We start from the raw sequence: 18611 nt of genomic DNA on the forward strand, positions 1-18611 counted from the left end.
GTTGTTTGAGCTCAGGAGTTTGAGACTAACCTGGGCAACACAGTGAGACTTTGCTCTAATTAAAAAACAAAAAAAGGAAAGGAATAAATTGTACACCTTAAATATATATGGTGTATTGTATGTCGGTTATACGGCAATAAAGTTGTTTATTCAAATACATGTAGACACCAAGCACAAATTACCAACTGGGTCCTGAGCATGTCAGTGGATGGAGAATTCACCAAAAAGGCCAGCCCCACACCTGGAACTTGAAGGTGAGGAAATTCCGAGTGGAATCACCAACCATCAGTAACAGTATGGAAACACCTTCTTCTGCCATTTCTCTCCATGTCTGACCCTAGCCAGCTAGCTAGTTAGTTTCTGGAATGAGCCCTCGTCTGGGATGAACATGACTCTGGCAGCCTCCTAAGATTGTCCTTCTCTTGCTGCCTTTGGGAAGAGCTGAGTTCAGTGTCGAGGTATTTTCATAACACAAGAAGAGGAGCGGGGGAGAAGCAATGGGGGAATCAGAAGGAGGTGGAGATGAGTTGGAAGGGTAGCTATTCAGAACTGAGTCATCCAGCGGCTGGAAGGGAGCTAAGAGAACACATACTTCAATAATTCTTGTTTAGGGATGAGAACACCAAGACCTTGACCTTTTAGTCACACAGAATTGGGGCTCTAATCCAGGTTTCCCGGTTTCCCATCTCATCTGTTCCCATCACCCATTTCCGTTATGCCGAGTGGGCACTATTTACGATATGCGAGTTGGTGGCTTTCCTTGCACTCAACACGTTAGAGTGAAGGGGTGGCCTGCCCCTCCACGCCTGTGGGTGTTTCTCGTTAGGTGGAACGAGAGACTTGAGAAAAGAAATGAGACACACAGACAAAGTATAGAGAAAGAGAAAGTGGGCCCAGGGGACCGGCGCTCAGCTTACAGAGGACCCATGCCAGCACCCGTCTCTGAGTTCCCTTAGTATTTATTGATAATTATCTTTACCATCTTAAAGATAAGGGAGTGGCAGGACAATAGGATCATTGTAGGGAGGAAATCGGCAGTAAGACATATGAACAAAAACCTCTATGACATGAATAAGTTTAAAGGAAAATGCTAGGCCGGGCGCGGTGGCTCACGCCTGTAATCCCAGCACTTTGGGAGGCCGAGGCGGGCGGATCACAAGGTCAGGAGATCGAGACCACAGTGAAACCCCGTCTCTACTAAAAATACAAAAAATTAGCCGGGCGCGGTGGTGGGCGCCTGTAGTCCCAGCTACTCAGGAGGCTGAGGCAGGAGAATGGCGTGAACCCGGGAGGCGGAGCTTGCAGTGAGCCGAGATCGCGCCACTGCACTCCAGCCTGGGCGACAGCGCGAGACTCCGTCTCAAAAAAATAAAAAATAAAAAAATAAAAAAAAAAAAAAGGAAAATGCTGTGCCTTGAGATGCATATGCAAACATCTCCATAAACCTTTTAGCATTACTTCAGCCTATCACATGAGGAGAAACCTTGGACAATACCTAGCTTTCCTAGGCAGAGGTCCTTGCGACCTTTGGCCCTATACGTGTCCCTGGGTAGTTGAAATTAAGAGAATGGTGATGACTTTTAACCAGCAAGCTGCCTTCAGGCACTTGTTTAACAAAGACACATCCTGCACAGCCCAAAATCCATTAAACCTTGAGTCACCGCAGCACATGTCTCTTGCAAGGACAAGGTTAAAGGTAAGGTCACAGATTAACAGCATCTCAAATACAGAACAAAATGGAGTCTCTTATGTCTACTTTTTTCTATATAGACACAGTAACAGGCTGATCTCTCTTTCTTTTCCCCACATTAGAGTACCTAGTGTGATGAGAATAGGATAGTCCAGCGTCTGAAGGAACTCATAGTCTAGTAGAGACGGGTCTACACACACAAGTGATTCCAATAACGAAAGCAAGACAGTAATAAGTGTTATAAATGGCCGGGCGCAGTGGTTCACGCCTGTAATCCCAGCACTTTGGGAGGCCAAGGCAGGCGGCTCACGAGGTCAGGAGATCGAGACCATCCTGGCTAACACGGTGAAACCCCGTCTCTACTAAAAATTAAAAAAAATCAGCCAGGCGTGGTGGCGTGCGCCTGTAGTCCCAGCTATTCGGGAGGCTGAGGCAGGAGAATGGTGTGAACCAGGGAGGTGGAGCTTGCAGTGAGCCGAGACCCTGCCACTTGCACTCCAGCCTGGGTGACGGAGTGAGACTACGTCTCAAACAAACAAATAAACAAAAAACAGTGTTATAAATAAGTGTTATAAATGAAGTGTTATAAATCTTTCCGTCCAGAAAAGAGAGATATGGCGATGGGAAGGGAGCAAGGAAGTCCTCCTCTAGGAGTCCAATCCCCCAGAATGGCAGGTAGACACTCTTTATTAGGTGTTCAATAAATATTTATGTCTTCCTCCCTTCACATTCTGACCCCAGTCTAACTTTCCTTCAGCCTACCAAATCCCTGTGTTCCTCCACAGAACGCCGCTTCGTGCCACTGTGCCTTCTGCATCCCAAGTTCTCTCCTCCTGGAATGGAATGTTCTTGCCAATAATGAGCGAGCAGTGCCATGAAACGGAGCTCGGGAGGGTATACAGCATACAGTAACAGTTAAGCGCGCAGGCTATCGAGGCCAGCCTCTGGCCCATCCGTAAAAAGGAGATAATAAGATTTATTTAATAAGTCTGCACCGTGGATTAAATGGACATTCCGGTAAAGCTTTTAGTCCGGCGCGGAACGAGGGCTCAAATAATACTCGTAATACTCGCAAGGTTTATGCGAGCTTGGCCATCTTCTCCGCCCGTCACGTCCCGCCCGGCGCCGCTCAGGAGCCGCCCCCTGTCCGCCACAGCGGCGCCCAGGCACCCAGCAGCGTCCGCGCTGCCACGTCGCCTTGGCTCACCCCAGCGACAGCCGGGTTGACTAGACCCGGCCCTGAGCTGGGTACCCAGGGCACCGGGCCGCGCCCCACACCCGGCCTGCTCCCTCCGATTGGCTCCTGCAGGTGCCCGTCGTCAGAGGCCGTTACTGATTGGCTTAGGTGGGGGACGGGGCGGGCCTCGAGGAGTGAAGGAAAGGCGGGGACCCGGATGTGTGTGGCGGCGGCGGCCGAAGAGCTTGTGTGCGGAGCTGAGAGGCCTATGGATGAGGAGGACGCGGCGGCCCCGGTAGGCGGGGATCGGGGGCGGGGTCCCGTAGGCCTCGTATCTCCCCGGAGCCTGAAGTGCAAGGCGGGGGTCCTGGGCGGGGGCTACGGGGCCAGGGGCGGGGCCCTGCGCTGTGGTCACTGGGCTTCCTCTGTCGGCGCACCCTCGGCCCAGTGCAGGGCCTGGGGAGACTGGGCGTAGGCACACGGATAGGCTGGGGCCCCGCTGCTCCCGGGTCTCATCTCAGTGATCAAGCTGTGCCCGGGGAGGAGACGGGGCCCAGTAGGGCCGCCACTCGCCGGTGGCAAGGCTATGCGGTCTGGGCAACAAGCATCTACCTGGGGTCGAGCCCAGGCTGAGTGCCTGGGAGTGGAATCTTAGGGCTGTCTGTCCCACAGGTGCCTACTCTTCTGGGCCACGTGGTGGGTTGTAGCTACTGCATAAGAGTCGTAATTTGCGCATTGGGATCAAATTCAGCCCAGCCAAGGCTTACTAAGCACCTACCGTGTGCAAGGCAATGCCAGGCCTTAAGAAACCCCTGTCCCAGGGTTTGGGGAATGGGAAGAGAAGAGTACTTCACCTCTTTCTCACTTTTGACTCCCAGGAAAAATCATTCATTCATTTATATGTAGAAAGTTGTTTAAATACGGCCGGGCGCGGTGGCTCAAGCCTGTAATCCCAGCACTTTGGGAGGCCAAGACGGGCGGATCACGAGGTCAGAAGATCGAGACCATCCTGGCTAACATGGTGAAACCCCGTCTCTACTAAAAAATACAAAAAACTAGCCGGGCGAGGTGGCGGGCGCCTGTAGTCCCAGCTACTCGGGAGGCTGAGGCAGGAGAATGGCGTAAACCCAGGAGGCGGAGCTTGCAGCGAGCTGAGATCCAGCCACTGCACTCCAGCCTGGGCAACAGAGCGACACTCCGTCTCAAAAAAAAAAAAAAAAAAAAAAAAAAGAAAGTTGTTTAAATACCTGGATCATCCCACTCCCATCCATGAGCGCTGCTACCAACTTAGTGGATGTCATTTCTCATCCGAACTGCTGCAACAACCTCTGAATTGTTTGCCCATATCTGTTCTTGATCCTCTTGTGATCAGTTCTCCAACCAGCAGCTGGAATGATCTTTAGGAATTGATTAAGATCGTGGCTTTTTTTTTTTTGAGATGGAGTTTCACCCTGTCTCCGAGGTTAGAGTGCAGTAGGACGATCTTGGCTTACTGCAACCTCCACCTCCCAGGTTCAAGCGATTCTCTTACCTCAGCCTTCTGAGTAGCTGGGATTACAGGCACGCACCACCACGCCTGGCTGATTTTTTTGTATTTTTAGTACAGACGGGGTTTCACCATGTTGGTCAGGCTGGTCTTCAACTCCTGACCTTGTGATCCACCCACCTCAGCCTCCCAAAGTGCTGGGATCACAGGCTTGAGCCACCAGGCCCAGGATCATTGCGGTTTTTTTTTTTTCTTTTCTTTTTTGAGACAGGGTCTTGCTCTGTCAGCCATGCTGGAGTGTAGTGGCGCAATCAGAACTCACTGCAGCCTTGACCTACCAGACTCAAGCCATCCTCAGTCTCTTTAGTAGCTGGGACTACAGGTGCACACTGCCACACCTGGCTCATTGTTTTAATTTTTGGTAGAGATAAGGTCTCACTATGTTGCCCCGGCTGGTCTGGAAGTCCTGGCCTCAAGTGATCCTCCCGCCTCAGCCTCCCAAGGTGCTGGGATTGCAGGCATGAGCCATCATACCTGGTCAATCATGGCATTTCCTTGCTACAACCCTCTAGAGGTTTCCATCTTGGAATAAAATCCAAACTCCTTACTATTGTCTGTAAGGCCTTGATCTGACTCCTGCCTTGTTCTCATCTTGTACATTCTCCCTCATATTCCCTTCACACCAGCTGTCCATGCCTTCTTTCTGTTTCTCTACCATGCCAGCTCTCTTCCACCCAAGGACCTGTGGCTGCTCTTCCTGCCTGGAATATGCCTGGCTTGTCATTTGCCTAGCTCCTTTTCAACTCAAATGTCACTTCCTCAGAGAGACCGCCTCTGTCCATTCTGTCCACTGCCTCCAGATTCTTTATCATATCACCCTGTTCTTTTCTCAGCTGCCTGCAATTATGTCTGTTTATTGCCTGTCATGTCCACCTCCCAGCGTGTGAGAATGGGAATCCTGTCCATCTTGTTCACAGCTCCATCACTAGCATCGAGAAGAGCGCACATAGTAGGAGCTTGGTAAATGTTTGTTGAATGGAAGGAAGAAGATGGGGGTTGTTGAGGTCAATCTGGGCAGCTAGCCTCAAGGCCAGTGCCTTCTCTACATTCTGGGTCACACAGGCTAAGGTGCTTTACTCAGGGCCCTGCCTTCTCCTCAATCCCCTTCTCCCCTTGGCAGGTTTGTTCTCATGAACAAGATGGATGACCTCAACCTGCACTACCGGTTTCTGAATTGGCGCCGGCGGATCCGGGAGATTCGAGAGGTCCGAGCTTTCCGATATCAGGAGAGGTTCAAACATATCCTTGTAGATGGAGATACTTTAAGGTGAGTTTAGGGGAGTGCTTCCACATTTTCTTCTCTGTTCCAGATCTTAGAGAGGAAAGGGATTTTTTTTTTTTTTTTCCAGAGAAGGGGACTGTGCACAGGGAAAGGGGGATGCCCTTGACTCCAGAGGCTTTTCTTTTTCTTTTTTTTTTTTTTTAAGACAGAGTCTCACTCTGTCACCCAGGCTGCAATGCAGTGGCGTGATCTTGGCTCACTGCAACCTCTGCCTCATGGGTTCAAGCAATTCTCCTGCCTCAGCCTCCCAAGTAGCTGGGATTACAGGCGTATACCACCACATATGGCTAATATTTTTTGTATCATTTTTGTAGAGACAGGGTTTCACCATGTCGGCCAGGCAAGTCTCGAACTCCTGACCTCAAGTGATCCACCCGCCCAGAGGCCTTTCTGAGTGAAGCAGTGTGTGCTGCCTCACCCTGCACTCACCTCTGCCTCTGTCACTGGGTGGCTCTGTCCTCATCCAGCTGGGTAGGGGAAGGGATCATGTCAGACACAGGAGGCTGCTGGGGTCTCAGGAGCTTCGCAGGCGCTTTGTTAAGACTCCAGTGGGGTTCCTGAGTCTCCTGCCTCTGTCTCAGGGATTGGGTCTAGCAAAGACTGGCTGTTTCAAAGGCAGTTGATTTCCTATTTGGGGAAGGGCCATTGTATAGTGTACCCTGTCCACCAACTCCTGTATTTCCAGCCCCTTGGCTTGTGTGTGTGTTTCCTCCCTCTTTTCTGGCTTTAACCCCTTCCCTGACTCCTTCTGAGCCCATGCTCTCACAAAGTTCCACTGAAGAGGGAAGAAAGTAGTGCTGTTTAACTAGAGGCAGGAAAGCTGAGGAATGGGAACTGAATCACTGTTTTCCAGTTGATGAAGGGCTTTGGTAAAGATGATAGAGACCAGCCATTCTCCAGCTCCACTGAGGACAGAGCTAGAGGAAAAGGGCCGAAGCTGCAGCATGAGAGATTGAGGTTAAACAGGGTTGTGAGACCTCTCTTAGGCAAGTAAAGGAGGCTCTACGTTCTTTTCCTCCTGGAAATGAAGAAACCAGGCTTGCACTGGTCTGGTATGGGTTGGATTCCAGCTGGAGACTGTGAGAGAAGTAGGGTGAGGTGACGTTAAGTATCTGGTTATGATGTCTGCCGATGTACTGAAGTGCGGCCTGATGGATTCTCCTGTGTGCTGGCCCTTGCAGGGTAAGGGTGGGAGATGCTGAGGCCCTCCCCCTACTCTTGGGCTAGGCTGTTAATGGAATTTCCCCCTCATTCCTCCTTCAGTTACCATGGAAACTCTGGTGAAGTTGGCTGCTACGTGGCTTCTCGACCCCTGACCAAGGACAGCAATTATTTTGAGGTGATCAAGGCAGTGGTTGGGCAGAGCAGGGGATGAGCCCGGGGGTGAGATCATTAAGCCCCAAGGAACTCCTTTACTAGATGTATGACCTGGGCCTTTTAATTTTCCATCAGGGCTGTCCTGTTGGCTGGGAAATAGGTGCAGGATAGCACGGCCCCTCATTTGAGAGATAGGTGCCCTGGAGACCTGTCACCCTGTCCCTTCTGCTCTCCTGCCCCTTACCTAGGTAGACTTTGACCCATATCCCAGACCTTGACTCATGTCCCCTAACCCAAACCCACCATACAGGGACGTGAGTCCTATCTTTCTCCAAAGCTTGGGAGTAATTTTCTAAGTGAAACAGGCACCCACTCTCACCAGTTCCCCCATCTGAGTATCTTATCTTTTTTCCTGATTCCCATGTCCTTTTTCTCTTTGAGCCTCAGCCCCCTTTAATCTCTAAGTCCCCCTCCCCCACCCCCAGCAATTCATCCCATTTTCCAGCCCTGCTGACTGTGCCCTGCTCTCTTCTCTCCAGGTGTCTATTGTGGACAGTGGAGTCCGGGGCACCATTGCTGTGGGGCTGGTCCCTCAGTACTACAGCTTGGATCACCAGCCTGGCTGGTTGCCTGACTCTGTAGCCTACCATGCTGATGATGGCAAGTGAGTTGCCTCCTGTGCAACCTGGCCCTTTTCCTATTAATTTGGGAATCTTAGATCTGAAGAACTACGTTGGGCTGGCTTTTCCCATTCGGTGTTTCATAGACTTTTCTGGGCAGGACAGGGAAGTGGCCTGGCAGCTACCCTTGAAGGCTTACAGACTAGAGGAGGGTGATGCTCACGCCAGGACATAAGTGGGTACCATCACAGAGTGACCAGGAGCAGCAAGATGAGGATGAGGCCTCTGGTGTCAGTGCTGGGGAGAAGTTGGGAGGCCAGGCTCGGGTCCTGTGTCTGTACCATTCTGTCTGCAGGCTGTACAATGGCCGAGCCAAGGGCCGCCAGTTTGGGTCAAAGTGCAACTCCGGGGACCGGATTGGCTGTGGCATTGAGCCTGTGTCATTTGATGTGCAGACTGCCCAGATCTTCTTCACCAAAAATGGGAAGCGGGTGAGTGGGAAATCGTGGGTGGGATTTATGTGGCTGAAATCTGCCGAAGGATTTGTGGGGAGTGATTAGGAAAAGTCTGCTGGCTGGGGCTTGCCCAGGGACCCTTGCACTGAGTTCCCATCTCCTCCAGTCCAGCCTCAGATTCTCCTGAAGTCTCCTGTGTGTAAGAGAAGATACTTCCCATGGCCAGAGGAAGCTGGGACATTGCCCAGATGGCAGGCAGAGAGAGGCAAGTTAGTGGAGCAGAGGATGAGCAGGAATTGTGGGGAACAGAATTAGGTGATTTGGGGGAAGGTTTTGAGCAGATAAAAGAGAGGGGAAGATTATGGCCTGGCCATGTGAGCTGGAGGTCCTCTTTGGGTTTTGACTTGAGTGCTTTTGGGGATATGTCCTTTCTGTGTCCTGTTTTCCTTGTTTCACATCTCTTTCACTATCCTCTTCATAGAGAGACTATGCGTGGTGAGGAGATGGGACAGGAGCCAATAGAAGAGAGAGACACTCAGCTGTCTCCCTTCTATCCAATTCCATCTCCCACATTGGGAAACTGGTTTCTCAGGCCTTGGCCAAGGGGTCCTGCTGCCTTAGCATCTGCGCCTCGGCACTCTCCTATCCAGCACACGTACTGAAAGTATTTGGCAGCAAGTCAGGAGACTTGTGTTTGTCTTCTAGCTCTGTAGATACCTTGCTTAGCCAGGAGTACTTAGCACATTTGTAAACTTTTCTGCACCTCTGGGTTGCTTTTTTTTTTTTTTAATCTGTCAGTGTGTGCGATAATTATTGGTGCATCATCTTAAAAGTACCCTTGTAAGAATTAGGTGAGCTATGGAAAAGCAGGCCAGGCGGCAGCTCCCTCTTTCCCCCCGCTGCAGGTGGGCTCTACCATCATGCCCATGTCCCCAGATGGACTGTTCCCAGCAGTGGGCATGCACTCCCTGGGTGAGGAGGTGCGGCTGCACCTCAACGCTGAGCTGGGCCGTGAGGACGACAGCGTCATGATGGTGGACAGTTACGAGGACGAATGGGGCCGGCTACATGATGTCAGAGTCTGTGGGACTGTAAGTAGCGGGTGGGAGGGTGGGAGGGGCTGGGTCGGAGGAGGCTGGGCAGAACACCTGTGGGCGCATGGTCATGTCTGAATTGCTGGGAATGGGGAGTTGGGACAGTGTCTGTGTGGGTTCGGCAGGATAGCCTGGGCTCTTGACATGAGTCCTTGAGTCCAGATCTGTGTTTTCTTTAGCACGTATTCCCTTTTCTTCACTTCCTCCTCTTTGGGGAACTCAGGTTCGTAGTTTGACCCTGGGAACAAGTAGTTCTGCTTTGCCTTTTTTGGTTCCTTCAGCTTCTGGTGTCTTCTACAGCCCTGCACACCTGCCTTTGAGGGGCTAGGGGCTGATCTGGAGGCAAAATGCCTGGATCCCCCTCTTGGCTTGATCCCAGCTCAGCTGGCCCAGGCTTTTCATTCAAAGTGTTGTGGGGCAGGTGTGGTCAGAAGTCCCACACATGTGGTGGAAGGTTCTTAGCCATCTTTTTTGCGGAAGCGTCAGTGTCAGTCTCTATTGTCTTATCCCTGCATTTGATAGAGGATTAGAATGGAGGCAGATAAAGATTCAGTGAGCATCCTTGCACCTCCAAAGCTTGCTTCATTTATCTTTTCCTCATACCTGCTTTAGTATGGATTTTAAGCTTCGTTGGGAAGCATGTGGAGCTTGAGAAAGGGAAATTCTTCCTCCCTGGATTTTAAGTTTTGTTGGAAAATTCATGAACCTTGAGAAAGGGAAATTCTTCCTATTGGCCTCAATACACTGTGCTGCATTGGGAGTGAAGGGACGCCAAGTCCAGGATCTGGCCCTGACCTCTAGTGGGCTGCTCAGCCCTCCCACTTTGAATTGTCCCTCTGCTACCCCCTTGTTCCTGGCCTGGCCTTTTTCTCCACCCTCTGGCCTTTCCACCCCAACTCAGGCTGTTTTCAACTCAGTCTTTTATAACAAAACAGAAGCAGTGGGGGGTGGGAGTGGATTAGGAGCCAGGCCTCCCCCTGGTAGAGTGGAACTCAGGAAAAATGACAGGAAGTGTGCCCTCCTGCTGCTTCTGACACTCTGCACCCCCTTCTGGCATCAGGGTCCCAGACTGCAGCGACCGAGAACTAAGAGACCTCAGATGCCCACTCCGTGACTCTCATGTCTCCTTTTTTTCCCTCAATCTACCATCGTTCTGACAGTATCTAGAGTTAAACTTGGGGCTGAGCCAGGGCGATGTTCCAGCTCTCATCTCTGACCTCTCCTCAAGAGTTTTTTCCTGGCATCCTTTCTCTGCCTGGACCTGTCCCCACTCTGCTCTCAGCTCCTCCCAGGCAATCTTTTCTAATTGATGCAGAATCCTGTAGACATTTATAAATAGCCTTCCTTCCTCCCCACCCTCCCCCCAACACCTTCAGGCCACTTATTTAGGAGTTTTTTTTTCTTTTTTAGACATAAGCTGTTGAATTGGGCCCTTCTCTCAGACCCTCACCCCAACTTGGGCCAGGTGGCAGGGTGGGAGCACTACTCCTGGGGCACCCGTTCCTCTGGGGCCGACTTGGGCATGAACCTCCTGAGGGACATGTGCCTTCTTCCAGTCATGCCACCTTTCTTCCAGTCATGCCACCTTTCCCTTTTTTTTTTTTTTTTTTTTTTTTAAGACAGGCTCTCACTCTGTCACCCAGACTGGAGTGCTGGCTCACTTCAGCCTCCACCTCCCAGGCTCAAGGGATCCTCCCACCTTGACCTCCCAAATTGCTGGGATTAGAGGCATGAGCCACTGCACTGGGCCTCAACATTTGTTAGATTTGAGTCTTTGGATATAGACAGACCTGGCTCTTTCTTGAGTGGAATTCTTCCCCTGCCTCCTGTGGCCTGTTTCCCCTCCTAAAGAGTCCATCCCCCCAGAGCTCTGAGGGGGTTGAGGAATTGCTGGGGCACTTGCTCAGGGGTGGGAGTGTTGCCTCTTGCCTCATCCCTGCCCCCAGGCCTCACAAAGTGAGGTAATGTGGTGGAGGGGAGCTGGGGGCGGTAGGTAACAGCTGGGGGATTAAACTCATTCTGTGTTTGTGCCCTGTTCACAGCTCCTCTGACAACTCCTTAGTGACAGGGGCAACAGCTTTGGTATACACAGGGTGGTGAATGAGGCCCCACCCTTCCAGGGGTCCTCCCCAGACCCAGCCCAGAGGGAGGCCGTGTTGGGGCCTGAGCTGGCCAGTGGAGAGTGTGTACTTGGTTCCTGTTTCAGTTGCTTGTGGGCCCTCAGGACACTGAGCCCTTTGTTGCTCCTGTCAAGAGGGATTAGGGTCTCTGCTGGCAAGGGGAGGAGGGCGGATACCAGCAGGGGAGAAGAGGCTGGGAAGGTGCTACTGGTAGAGGGAGGGTGTGGAGTGCATGAGACTGTCCACACTCTGGTCTGCAGCCGCCACTCTGTGGCACTGAGTCACCTCTTTGGCTTCTTGGGGCTTTGGTGGTGTGTGTGTACTGGGGGGACACCCAAAGAAAGGGCTTCCTCTTCCCCCACCAAAAATGCAGAGAAACATTTCTGTTGATTGGACATTGTTTGAGAGGAGGACACGTAGGGTAGAGTTGTCTGGGGAGTGGTCATCGTCCTGGTTGGCCTAAGGGACCATTGTAGTTGGAAGTAATGGCTAAGATGAAAGATCATTTCCTTGTTTGTGATTGGCAGTTCCAGTATAACCCCATTTCCTGATTTGGGGAGAGGCAGCAATGTGTATTGGTCATTCATTAAGTCTTCCCCTGTTTTTGGAAATCCAGGTAATTTTATCCTGATTTTACTGTTGAAGAAACCAAGGCTTAAGGAGGTGAATGTCATTTGCCTGAGGTTAGCAGCTGTTACGTAATAGGAGTTAGGATTTGAACCCAGGTCTGTTGGATTCTGAGGCACAGATTGAGGCACCAGCATCAAGATCCTAACAGTTCAGACTCTAAGGGTTAACCTTAACTCCTCCTCTAGGTTCCCAACAGCTGTAGACCAAGAAGGCAGAGGAATGTATTCAAGAAAAAATCTGTCAGGGAGGCCAAATATTCCCCCCACTTCCACCCCTCTGAGTTCTCTGGGAAGGCTCAGGAGGGGTCGGGGGAACTTTGTCCAGGAGCAGGAGAGTGGATCAGGAGGTTTCTGATGGCTTTCACTGTGAGGGCTGGGCTGCCCCCTCTGAAGAGGGCACGCTGTGCAAGGCTCTCCTGTACACTGCACAGGTACCTAGTTGTCCAGGACATCAGCATTCTGTCTGAAGTGCTCTGCGGTTGGCAGGTGGAGAGTGGGTTTTAGAGACCCATGTTGGGGTAGTCTGTCCTGGCTTTTAGCGTGAGAAAGCACCTCCACCCTATCCGGAGACAGAAATGCAGCAGCTACCCTCTTCTGAGCTGAGGCAAAGGGAAGGGCTGGGCGGGTATTTCCCAAGGATCAGGATCTGGATCAGCTGTCTTTTGGCTCTGGAAATGGAGAACACTGTGTTTCCTACACCGAGGCCAGTTGGATAGAATGGGTCAAAGGCAGCTGTGGAGTCCCCCACCCAGTTCTGCAATGCTGGGTGGAGAGGGTGGGATGGGGGCTGCTCTGCCTGGGTGGAGTCTAAACTAGTTAATGTGGATCAAGCCACACCCCTCCTGGCTTGCTGGGGAGAGAGGCAGAGGAGGAACCCAGGCTGAGCAGAAAATACACCATGAACAGAATTCAAACAGTGTGGCCTTGGAGATGGGCTTAGGTGGTCTCCCGTGCATGCTGCTTTCCCCCTCATCCATCCCCAGTTATCTTTGGAGAGGAGGGAAGGATGGACTTGAGGTGGTGGGGCTTTGGGGATCCAGGGCTGAGAAGGGCACCGAGCCCCTCTAGTCCTACTCTCAGAAGGGGTTAGTAGCACCCCACTCTAAGCACCTGAGCTAAGCAGCCGGCCATCTGAGGCTGGGAGTGGGGATGCAGGAGCAGCCTCTGCTGGAGACACACACAGGCTTCTGTGCTGGTGCAGGTGGGCATAATTCCTTTCCTGTTCAGGCAGGAATCTGTGAGAGGTGAGAGGCCAGCGTCCCAAAGCTTGCCAGGGAGACATGGAGGAGGTCCCCAGGCAGCATGTTTCCTTCAGGGCTGCAGGGGCGGGAGGGTAGAAGAAAGTCTTGAGGGGCAGTTGGGCTAATTAAAAGGAGATTAAGAAATCCCAGGTGAGGCTGAGGGTGGGGGAAAGGGGATGGGGTTGAGTCATCGCCCCACTATTACCATGACAACTGACAAATAAATCCTCCCAGATTGGGGGTTGCCGCCCCGTCGTGCCCAGGCAGGACCATTGTGGGACTGAAGAGTCCCAAGAACCCATCAGTCATCTCCCCTCTCCTACCTCCTTGCCCCTACTCCAGCTTGAATGAGCAATGAGGGGCTGGGAACAGCTCAGCCTGCCTCTGTCTTCATTTTGACCTCTCCCCTCCCTCACATGAAATGAGAGAGTAGAGCTGGGCATTCTGGGTCCCTGGGCTCCCCTCAGCACCTCCCTGACCCAGCTAAGAACAGCTGTGTTCACAGCCAAGTAAAACAAGGACCTTGAGAAATTATGTCAGGCCCATCCCAGGCAGAATTGGCTTCTGCACTCACCCCCTTCCTCTGAATATCTGGGATTGGCACCTAACTTCTGCATCCTCCCTGTCCTCATTAGGCCCGCTGAGAAAGTCATCAAGTTTGCTCTCAGCCTAGTCTTGCTTCTCCTTTCCCCTGTGTTTGGGACCCTGGGTGGACCTTTCCCAGCAGGAAAGGCTGCAGGGTTCTTCACCGGGATGAGGATGTTATCTAGAGCCCCCTGGTGTGCCACTCCCCTAGCTGTGCCGCTTTCCCCGGCCTCCCAGAAAGCGTCGTGGGGAGGTGGGCATTCAGCAAGGGGCTCCCCCTGCTCATGTTCTCCCCTTTGCCTCCCACCCCATCCTGCTCTTCCATGCTGGCCTAGAACTTTGGAGCCACATTGTATCTCTAGGATTCTTTCCCTTTTAGCCAGAAGTTTTTGTCAAACCTGGGAAAGTGGGACCCAGACTGTCTTGGGCCCAGGTTTCCAGGGTGGGTGTCAGCCTGTCCCCTGACCCCCGTCTGGCTTTTCCCCCACAGCTGCTGGAGTACTTAGGGAAGGGCAAAAGCATCGTGGATGTGGGGCTAGCCCAGGCCCGGCACCCACTCAGCACCCGCAGCCACTACTTCGAGGTGGAGATCGTGGACCCTGGAGAGAAATGCTACATTGCCCTGGGGCTGGCACGGAAGGTGGGCACAAGGGCTGAGCTTTTTTGCCCATGGAGCTGCTCAGGTCTGGGGCTGTTGGGCAGTGCCAGGAAGCTCTTAGAAGAAACCAGGGGAGCCTAGACTTTGGAGGGAGGGTGTTAGCTGAGATGGAACACAGTTGTATGTGTCAGCTGTGTAAGAGTACACACCCCATGTGACCAAGGACCTGAAACAGGTCGTGACTGCACCACACACTAAGGCCTGGGAGGTGGGGGTGGGACATGCCATGGCTCTGGCCTTAAAAGCTTAACTTTCCTCACCCTCCCAGGTTCCCCTGAAGCCCCAGTGCCTGCAGGGTATGAGAGTGTGCGGGGTTGGCACTGTCTGGGTCATGGCCTGTTCCAGAGGTTCAGATGCCACTCGCCACTCTCTCCTGTCTTCTTGTTTATACGTGGGACCATAGATTTTCTTTTTTCTTCTGGATGCAGGACTATCCCAAGAACAGGCACCCTGGCTGGAGCAGAGGGTCTGTGGCTTATCATGCAGGTGAATAGTGGGCTGCCTGGGAAAGGTGGGATGGTGGGAGATGTGGAGGCATAGGGATATCCACTTTCCCCTCTCATGGCCCCTCGCAAATGGCCTCGCTCTTTGCCCTGCTGCTGGCTGACCTCCCCTTCCCAAATCGCTAGTGCTTCCTCCCGTCTGTGTTTTCCTCCCAGCTCTGGAAACTGGGGGAGCAGGACAGGAGAGGGAGATCTGGGCCCAGATGAGACATTCCAGGCCTCTGAGCTGGTCCCCTCTGTGCCCTTCCTGCAGATCCTCATTTTCTTGATTTATTTTTATTTTTTGCTGCTTGGTTTCCTTTAGGACTTTAGGGCTTTCTTTAGAAGAAAACTGAGCCCAGAGTTCCCCGACTCACCTCCCCTTGCCTGCCCTCCCTGGGTGTTCATTCCTTTCCTAGGGCCCCCTCCTCTGACTCCTTTCCTAAGGGTTTCCCCCTTACCCCCTTGAGCAGATGGATACTAGGTCTCTCTTTTTTTTTTTTTTTTTGAGATGGAGTCTCGCACTCTGGCCCAGGCTGGAGTGCAGTGGCGCGATCTTGGCTCACTACAAGCTCTGCCTCCCGGGTTCACGCCATTCTCCTGCTTCAGCCTCCTGACTAGCTGGGACTACAGGCACCCGCCACCAGGCCCAGCTAATTTTTCGTATTTTTAGTAGAGACGGAGTTTCACTGTTTTAGCCAGGATGGTCTCGATCTCCTGACCTTGTAATCCACCCGCCTCGGCCTCCCAAAGTGCTGAGATTACAGGCGTGAGCCACTGCGCCTGGCTGATACTACATCTCTTTATTTTTTTGGTGCCCCCTTCCCACATCTCTCTCTCCATCTTTTTCTTTTTTCTTTTTTTTTTTTGAGATGGAGTCTCACTCTGTTGCCTAGACTGGAGTGCAGTGGCACGATCTTGGCTCACTGCAACCTCTGCCTCCCAGGCTCAAGTGATGCTCCCACCTCAGTCTCCCAAGTAGGTGGGATTACAGACGAGTGCCACCACGCCTGGCTAATTTTTTTTTTTTTTTTTTTTTTTTTGAGACGGAGTCTCGCTCTGTAGCCCAGGCTGGAGTGCAGTGGCCGGATCTCAGCTCACTGCAAGCTCCGCCTCCCGGGTTCACGCCATTCTCCGGCCTCAGCCTCCTAATTTTTGTATTTTTAGTAGAGATGTTTTGTCATGCTGGCCATACTGGTCTCAAATTCCCGACTTCAGGTGATCCACCCGCCTCGGCCTCCCAAAGTCCTGGGATTCCAGGCGTGAGCCACTGTGCCCGGCCTTTCTCTCCATCTTTGTTTCCGCCCTGACCCTTCCCTTCCTCTGAGGGATGGGAAGTGTTCAGCTTCATGGGGCCGCTCTGGGGGTGTGTTGTCAGCTCTCCTTCCTCAAGTGTGTGTCCTCTCCCCTCCCTCCAACAGACGATGGGAAGATCTTCCATGGCAGCGGTGTGGGGGACCCCTTTGGGCCACGCTGTTACAAAGGGGACATCATGGGCTGTGGAATCATGTTCCCCCGGGACTACATTTTGGACAGTGAGGGTAAGTGGGGTGGGGGTGGCCAACCAGGCTGCTTGGGGCTAAGGGTGGAAAGGCACCACAGGAGCTCAGGTTTCCTGGTCCCCCAGGGGACAGTGATGACAGTTGTGACACAGTGATCCTGTCTCCGACTGCCCGGGCCGTCCGGAACGTGCGGAATGTCATGTACCTGCACCAGGAAGGGGAAGAGGAAGAGGAGGAAGAGGAAGAGGAAGAGGATGGGGAAGAGATAGAGCCGGAGCATGAGGGCAGGAAGGTGGTGGTGAGTAGGGAGAGTTTGGGGTGGGACCAGGGTTCTTGGGTCTGGGCAAAGGGTGGGTATTAGTGGGGAGTAGAACTCACAACCAGGGTGGGAAAGACGGGAAGCTGTGGCGCTGCCCAAGGGCTGTTCCAAGCTCCAGGGGCTGCTGAGATGGGGAGACGGTCTTGGGAGGCTGTTTTCCAGCCTCAGCATGCCCTCTGGTGGTCACTTCCCATATCACCTTAACTGTCCCTCTCCAGCCCCATTGCAAGCTGGGGTGATTGGGGTTCAGGCCTGTGGAGCTCCAGCATCCTCAGGGAAGAGGCCACAGCCTGCTTGCTCCATTCCTCTCCCCACCTCCTCCCCAGGTTTTCTTCACTCGGAATGGCAAGATCATTGGGAAAAAGGATGCTGTTGTTCCTTCTGGAGGCTTCTTCCCCACCATTGGAATGCTGAGCTGCGGGGAGAAAGTCAAAGTAGATCTGCACCCCTTGAGTGGCTAGGGCCTCCCCTCCAGACCTGCTTCTCCCTGCCCACCCTCTGCTGGGCCAGGCACCCAGTTCCTGACTTCCCAGAGGATTCATTTACCCAGCAGGCCCCTGGAGGTGTGTAGTCACTCTGCCCCCACTGGCTCAGGCCCGTCACGCTTCTCTGTGCCCACGTTTCTGACCTGGTGCTGCCACTGTTGTCAGTCCCTGGGCCTGAGTCCCTGGTTGGACAGGAATGGACCCAAAGAATGGTGTTGGTATGTGGGTGGTCCCACTCGCTTCGGTCAGTGGGCTTCTGGATCCCCCTTTCCTTCACTGGCCCCATGTGGGTGGAGAAGCGTGAGCACCCTATCTCAGCTGCTATTTAGGCATGATGCTTTGTAGAGGGTGGAGTAGACAGCCCCCTCCCCTACTCACCATGGTATTTCTCCTTGAATTCCTCTTTCTTGTTTTCTTTCCTGGTTGTGTGAACCAGTTGCTGCTGTCATACCCCTGGCAGGGCCAGGGGACCTCTCTTTGGTCATCTCTGTCCTTTCACTAGCTGCTGCCCCAGAAGACTCCTCTAGGCTCTCCATTCTTTCCCTTGAGAGCTGGCTCCCCACCCCAGCCTGCTCAGGCACCACAGAGAATCTGCATCTCTGGCTTCCCATACCTGGACCCACATAGGTGGGTGTCTGTTGCATGTTTAAGAGAGAGGGGCTGTGAGGTGACAGGGCACTAGGACCTTCGCTCCTTTTCCCCTTCCATCCTTTCTTTGCCAGTGCCACCCATGTCCCTAACTCCCAGGTACTGGGGCTGAGGCTCTGGGGCCTGTCTCCCTGTCAGCGTGAGGGCAACACCCCAGAGCCTCAGCCGAGCAAGCCCAGAGGGGCAGCGTGGCCTCTCCCTCCCCTTTTCCTGCCCCATCCCATGCCTCAGCTTGCTGCTTGTGCCAGTTGCCTGTTTCGCTTCAGTGTTTGATTCTAGCACTTACATGTGTCGTCCCCACCGAGCCCTCTATCTCCTAATCCCTCAACCCCTGACCCCCTCCCCATAACAGTGACTTCTCCATGGAGGAACAGGGAGCAGGAGCTGTTGGTCTTGGTTTGCACAGAGCGGGTAGGGCTGTGGGGAAAGCGGGTGAGCTGTTGTGCTGCTGGGCCTCCCTTTGGCCCTCGCTTCCTGCCCTATGATGTATGAAATGTATGTACAGACCAGAGATGTTTATACAGCCAATAAAGATGGAGTTTCCGTATTTATCAGTATGGCCGGAACCAGGAGCCTTTCCAGTCCACAGGGCTAGGAACAGGACTGCCGGACGGGGGCAGCCGAGGGCAGCTTGCTCGTGGGGTGATCTAGACCAGTATTGGGCCAGGGATGGGAATCATATGTTCTATGGGCCTGGCTGTAGGCCTGGGCCCTGGGATGCCCCCAGGAAGCACAGATACGTCCCCTGGGAGATGAGGCTT

At 53.0% G+C, this 18611-nt stretch overlaps 1 protein-coding gene across 2 annotated transcripts; it reads left to right on the top strand.

Moving 5' to 3' along the window:
* The first annotated feature begins 3037 nt into the window (after positions 1–3037).
* SPRYD3 (SPRY domain containing 3) lies at positions 3038–18407 on the top strand. Of its 2 annotated transcripts, none has more exons than XM_003906441.3 (11): positions 3038–3162; positions 5534–5680; positions 6959–7034; positions 7552–7676; positions 7988–8123; positions 8993–9178; positions 14247–14396; positions 14843–14900; positions 16318–16437; positions 16524–16696; positions 17044–18407. In XM_003906441.3, the coding sequence occupies exons 1-11, from the start codon at positions 3140–3142 to the stop codon at positions 17176–17178; spliced, it is 1329 nt and encodes a 442-aa protein (XP_003906490.1). In that variant the 5' UTR covers positions 3038–3139; the 3' UTR covers positions 17179–18407. The 2 variants fall into 2 exon arrangements, with proteins under 2 accessions (XP_003906490.1, XP_009179068.2); XM_009180804.4 differs by lacking the exon at positions 3038–3162 and adding an exon at positions 4879–5373.
* Positions 18408–18611: the final 204 nt, after the last annotated feature.

This window comes from Papio anubis, chromosome 9 (assembly GCF_008728515.1).
Source record: "Papio anubis isolate 15944 chromosome 9, Panubis1.0, whole genome shotgun sequence".
In the NCBI taxonomy this organism is placed as follows: domain Eukaryota; kingdom Metazoa; phylum Chordata; class Mammalia; order Primates; family Cercopithecidae; genus Papio; species Papio anubis.

Bases quoted from the DNA above. Each gene is read 5' to 3' on its own strand.
- SPRYD3 (XM_009180804.4), top strand. From the start codon at position 5,162: ATGTCACTTCCTCAGAGAGACCGCCTCTGTCCATTCTGTCCACTGCCT. The intron at 5,374-5,533 runs GTAAATGTTTGT...TCCCCTTGGCAG, and splicing joins GCGCACATAGTAGGAGCTTG to GTTTGTTCTCATGAACAAGA. The intron at 5,681-6,958 runs GTGAGTTTAGGG...TTCCTCCTTCAG, and splicing joins GTAGATGGAGATACTTTAAG to TTACCATGGAAACTCTGGTG.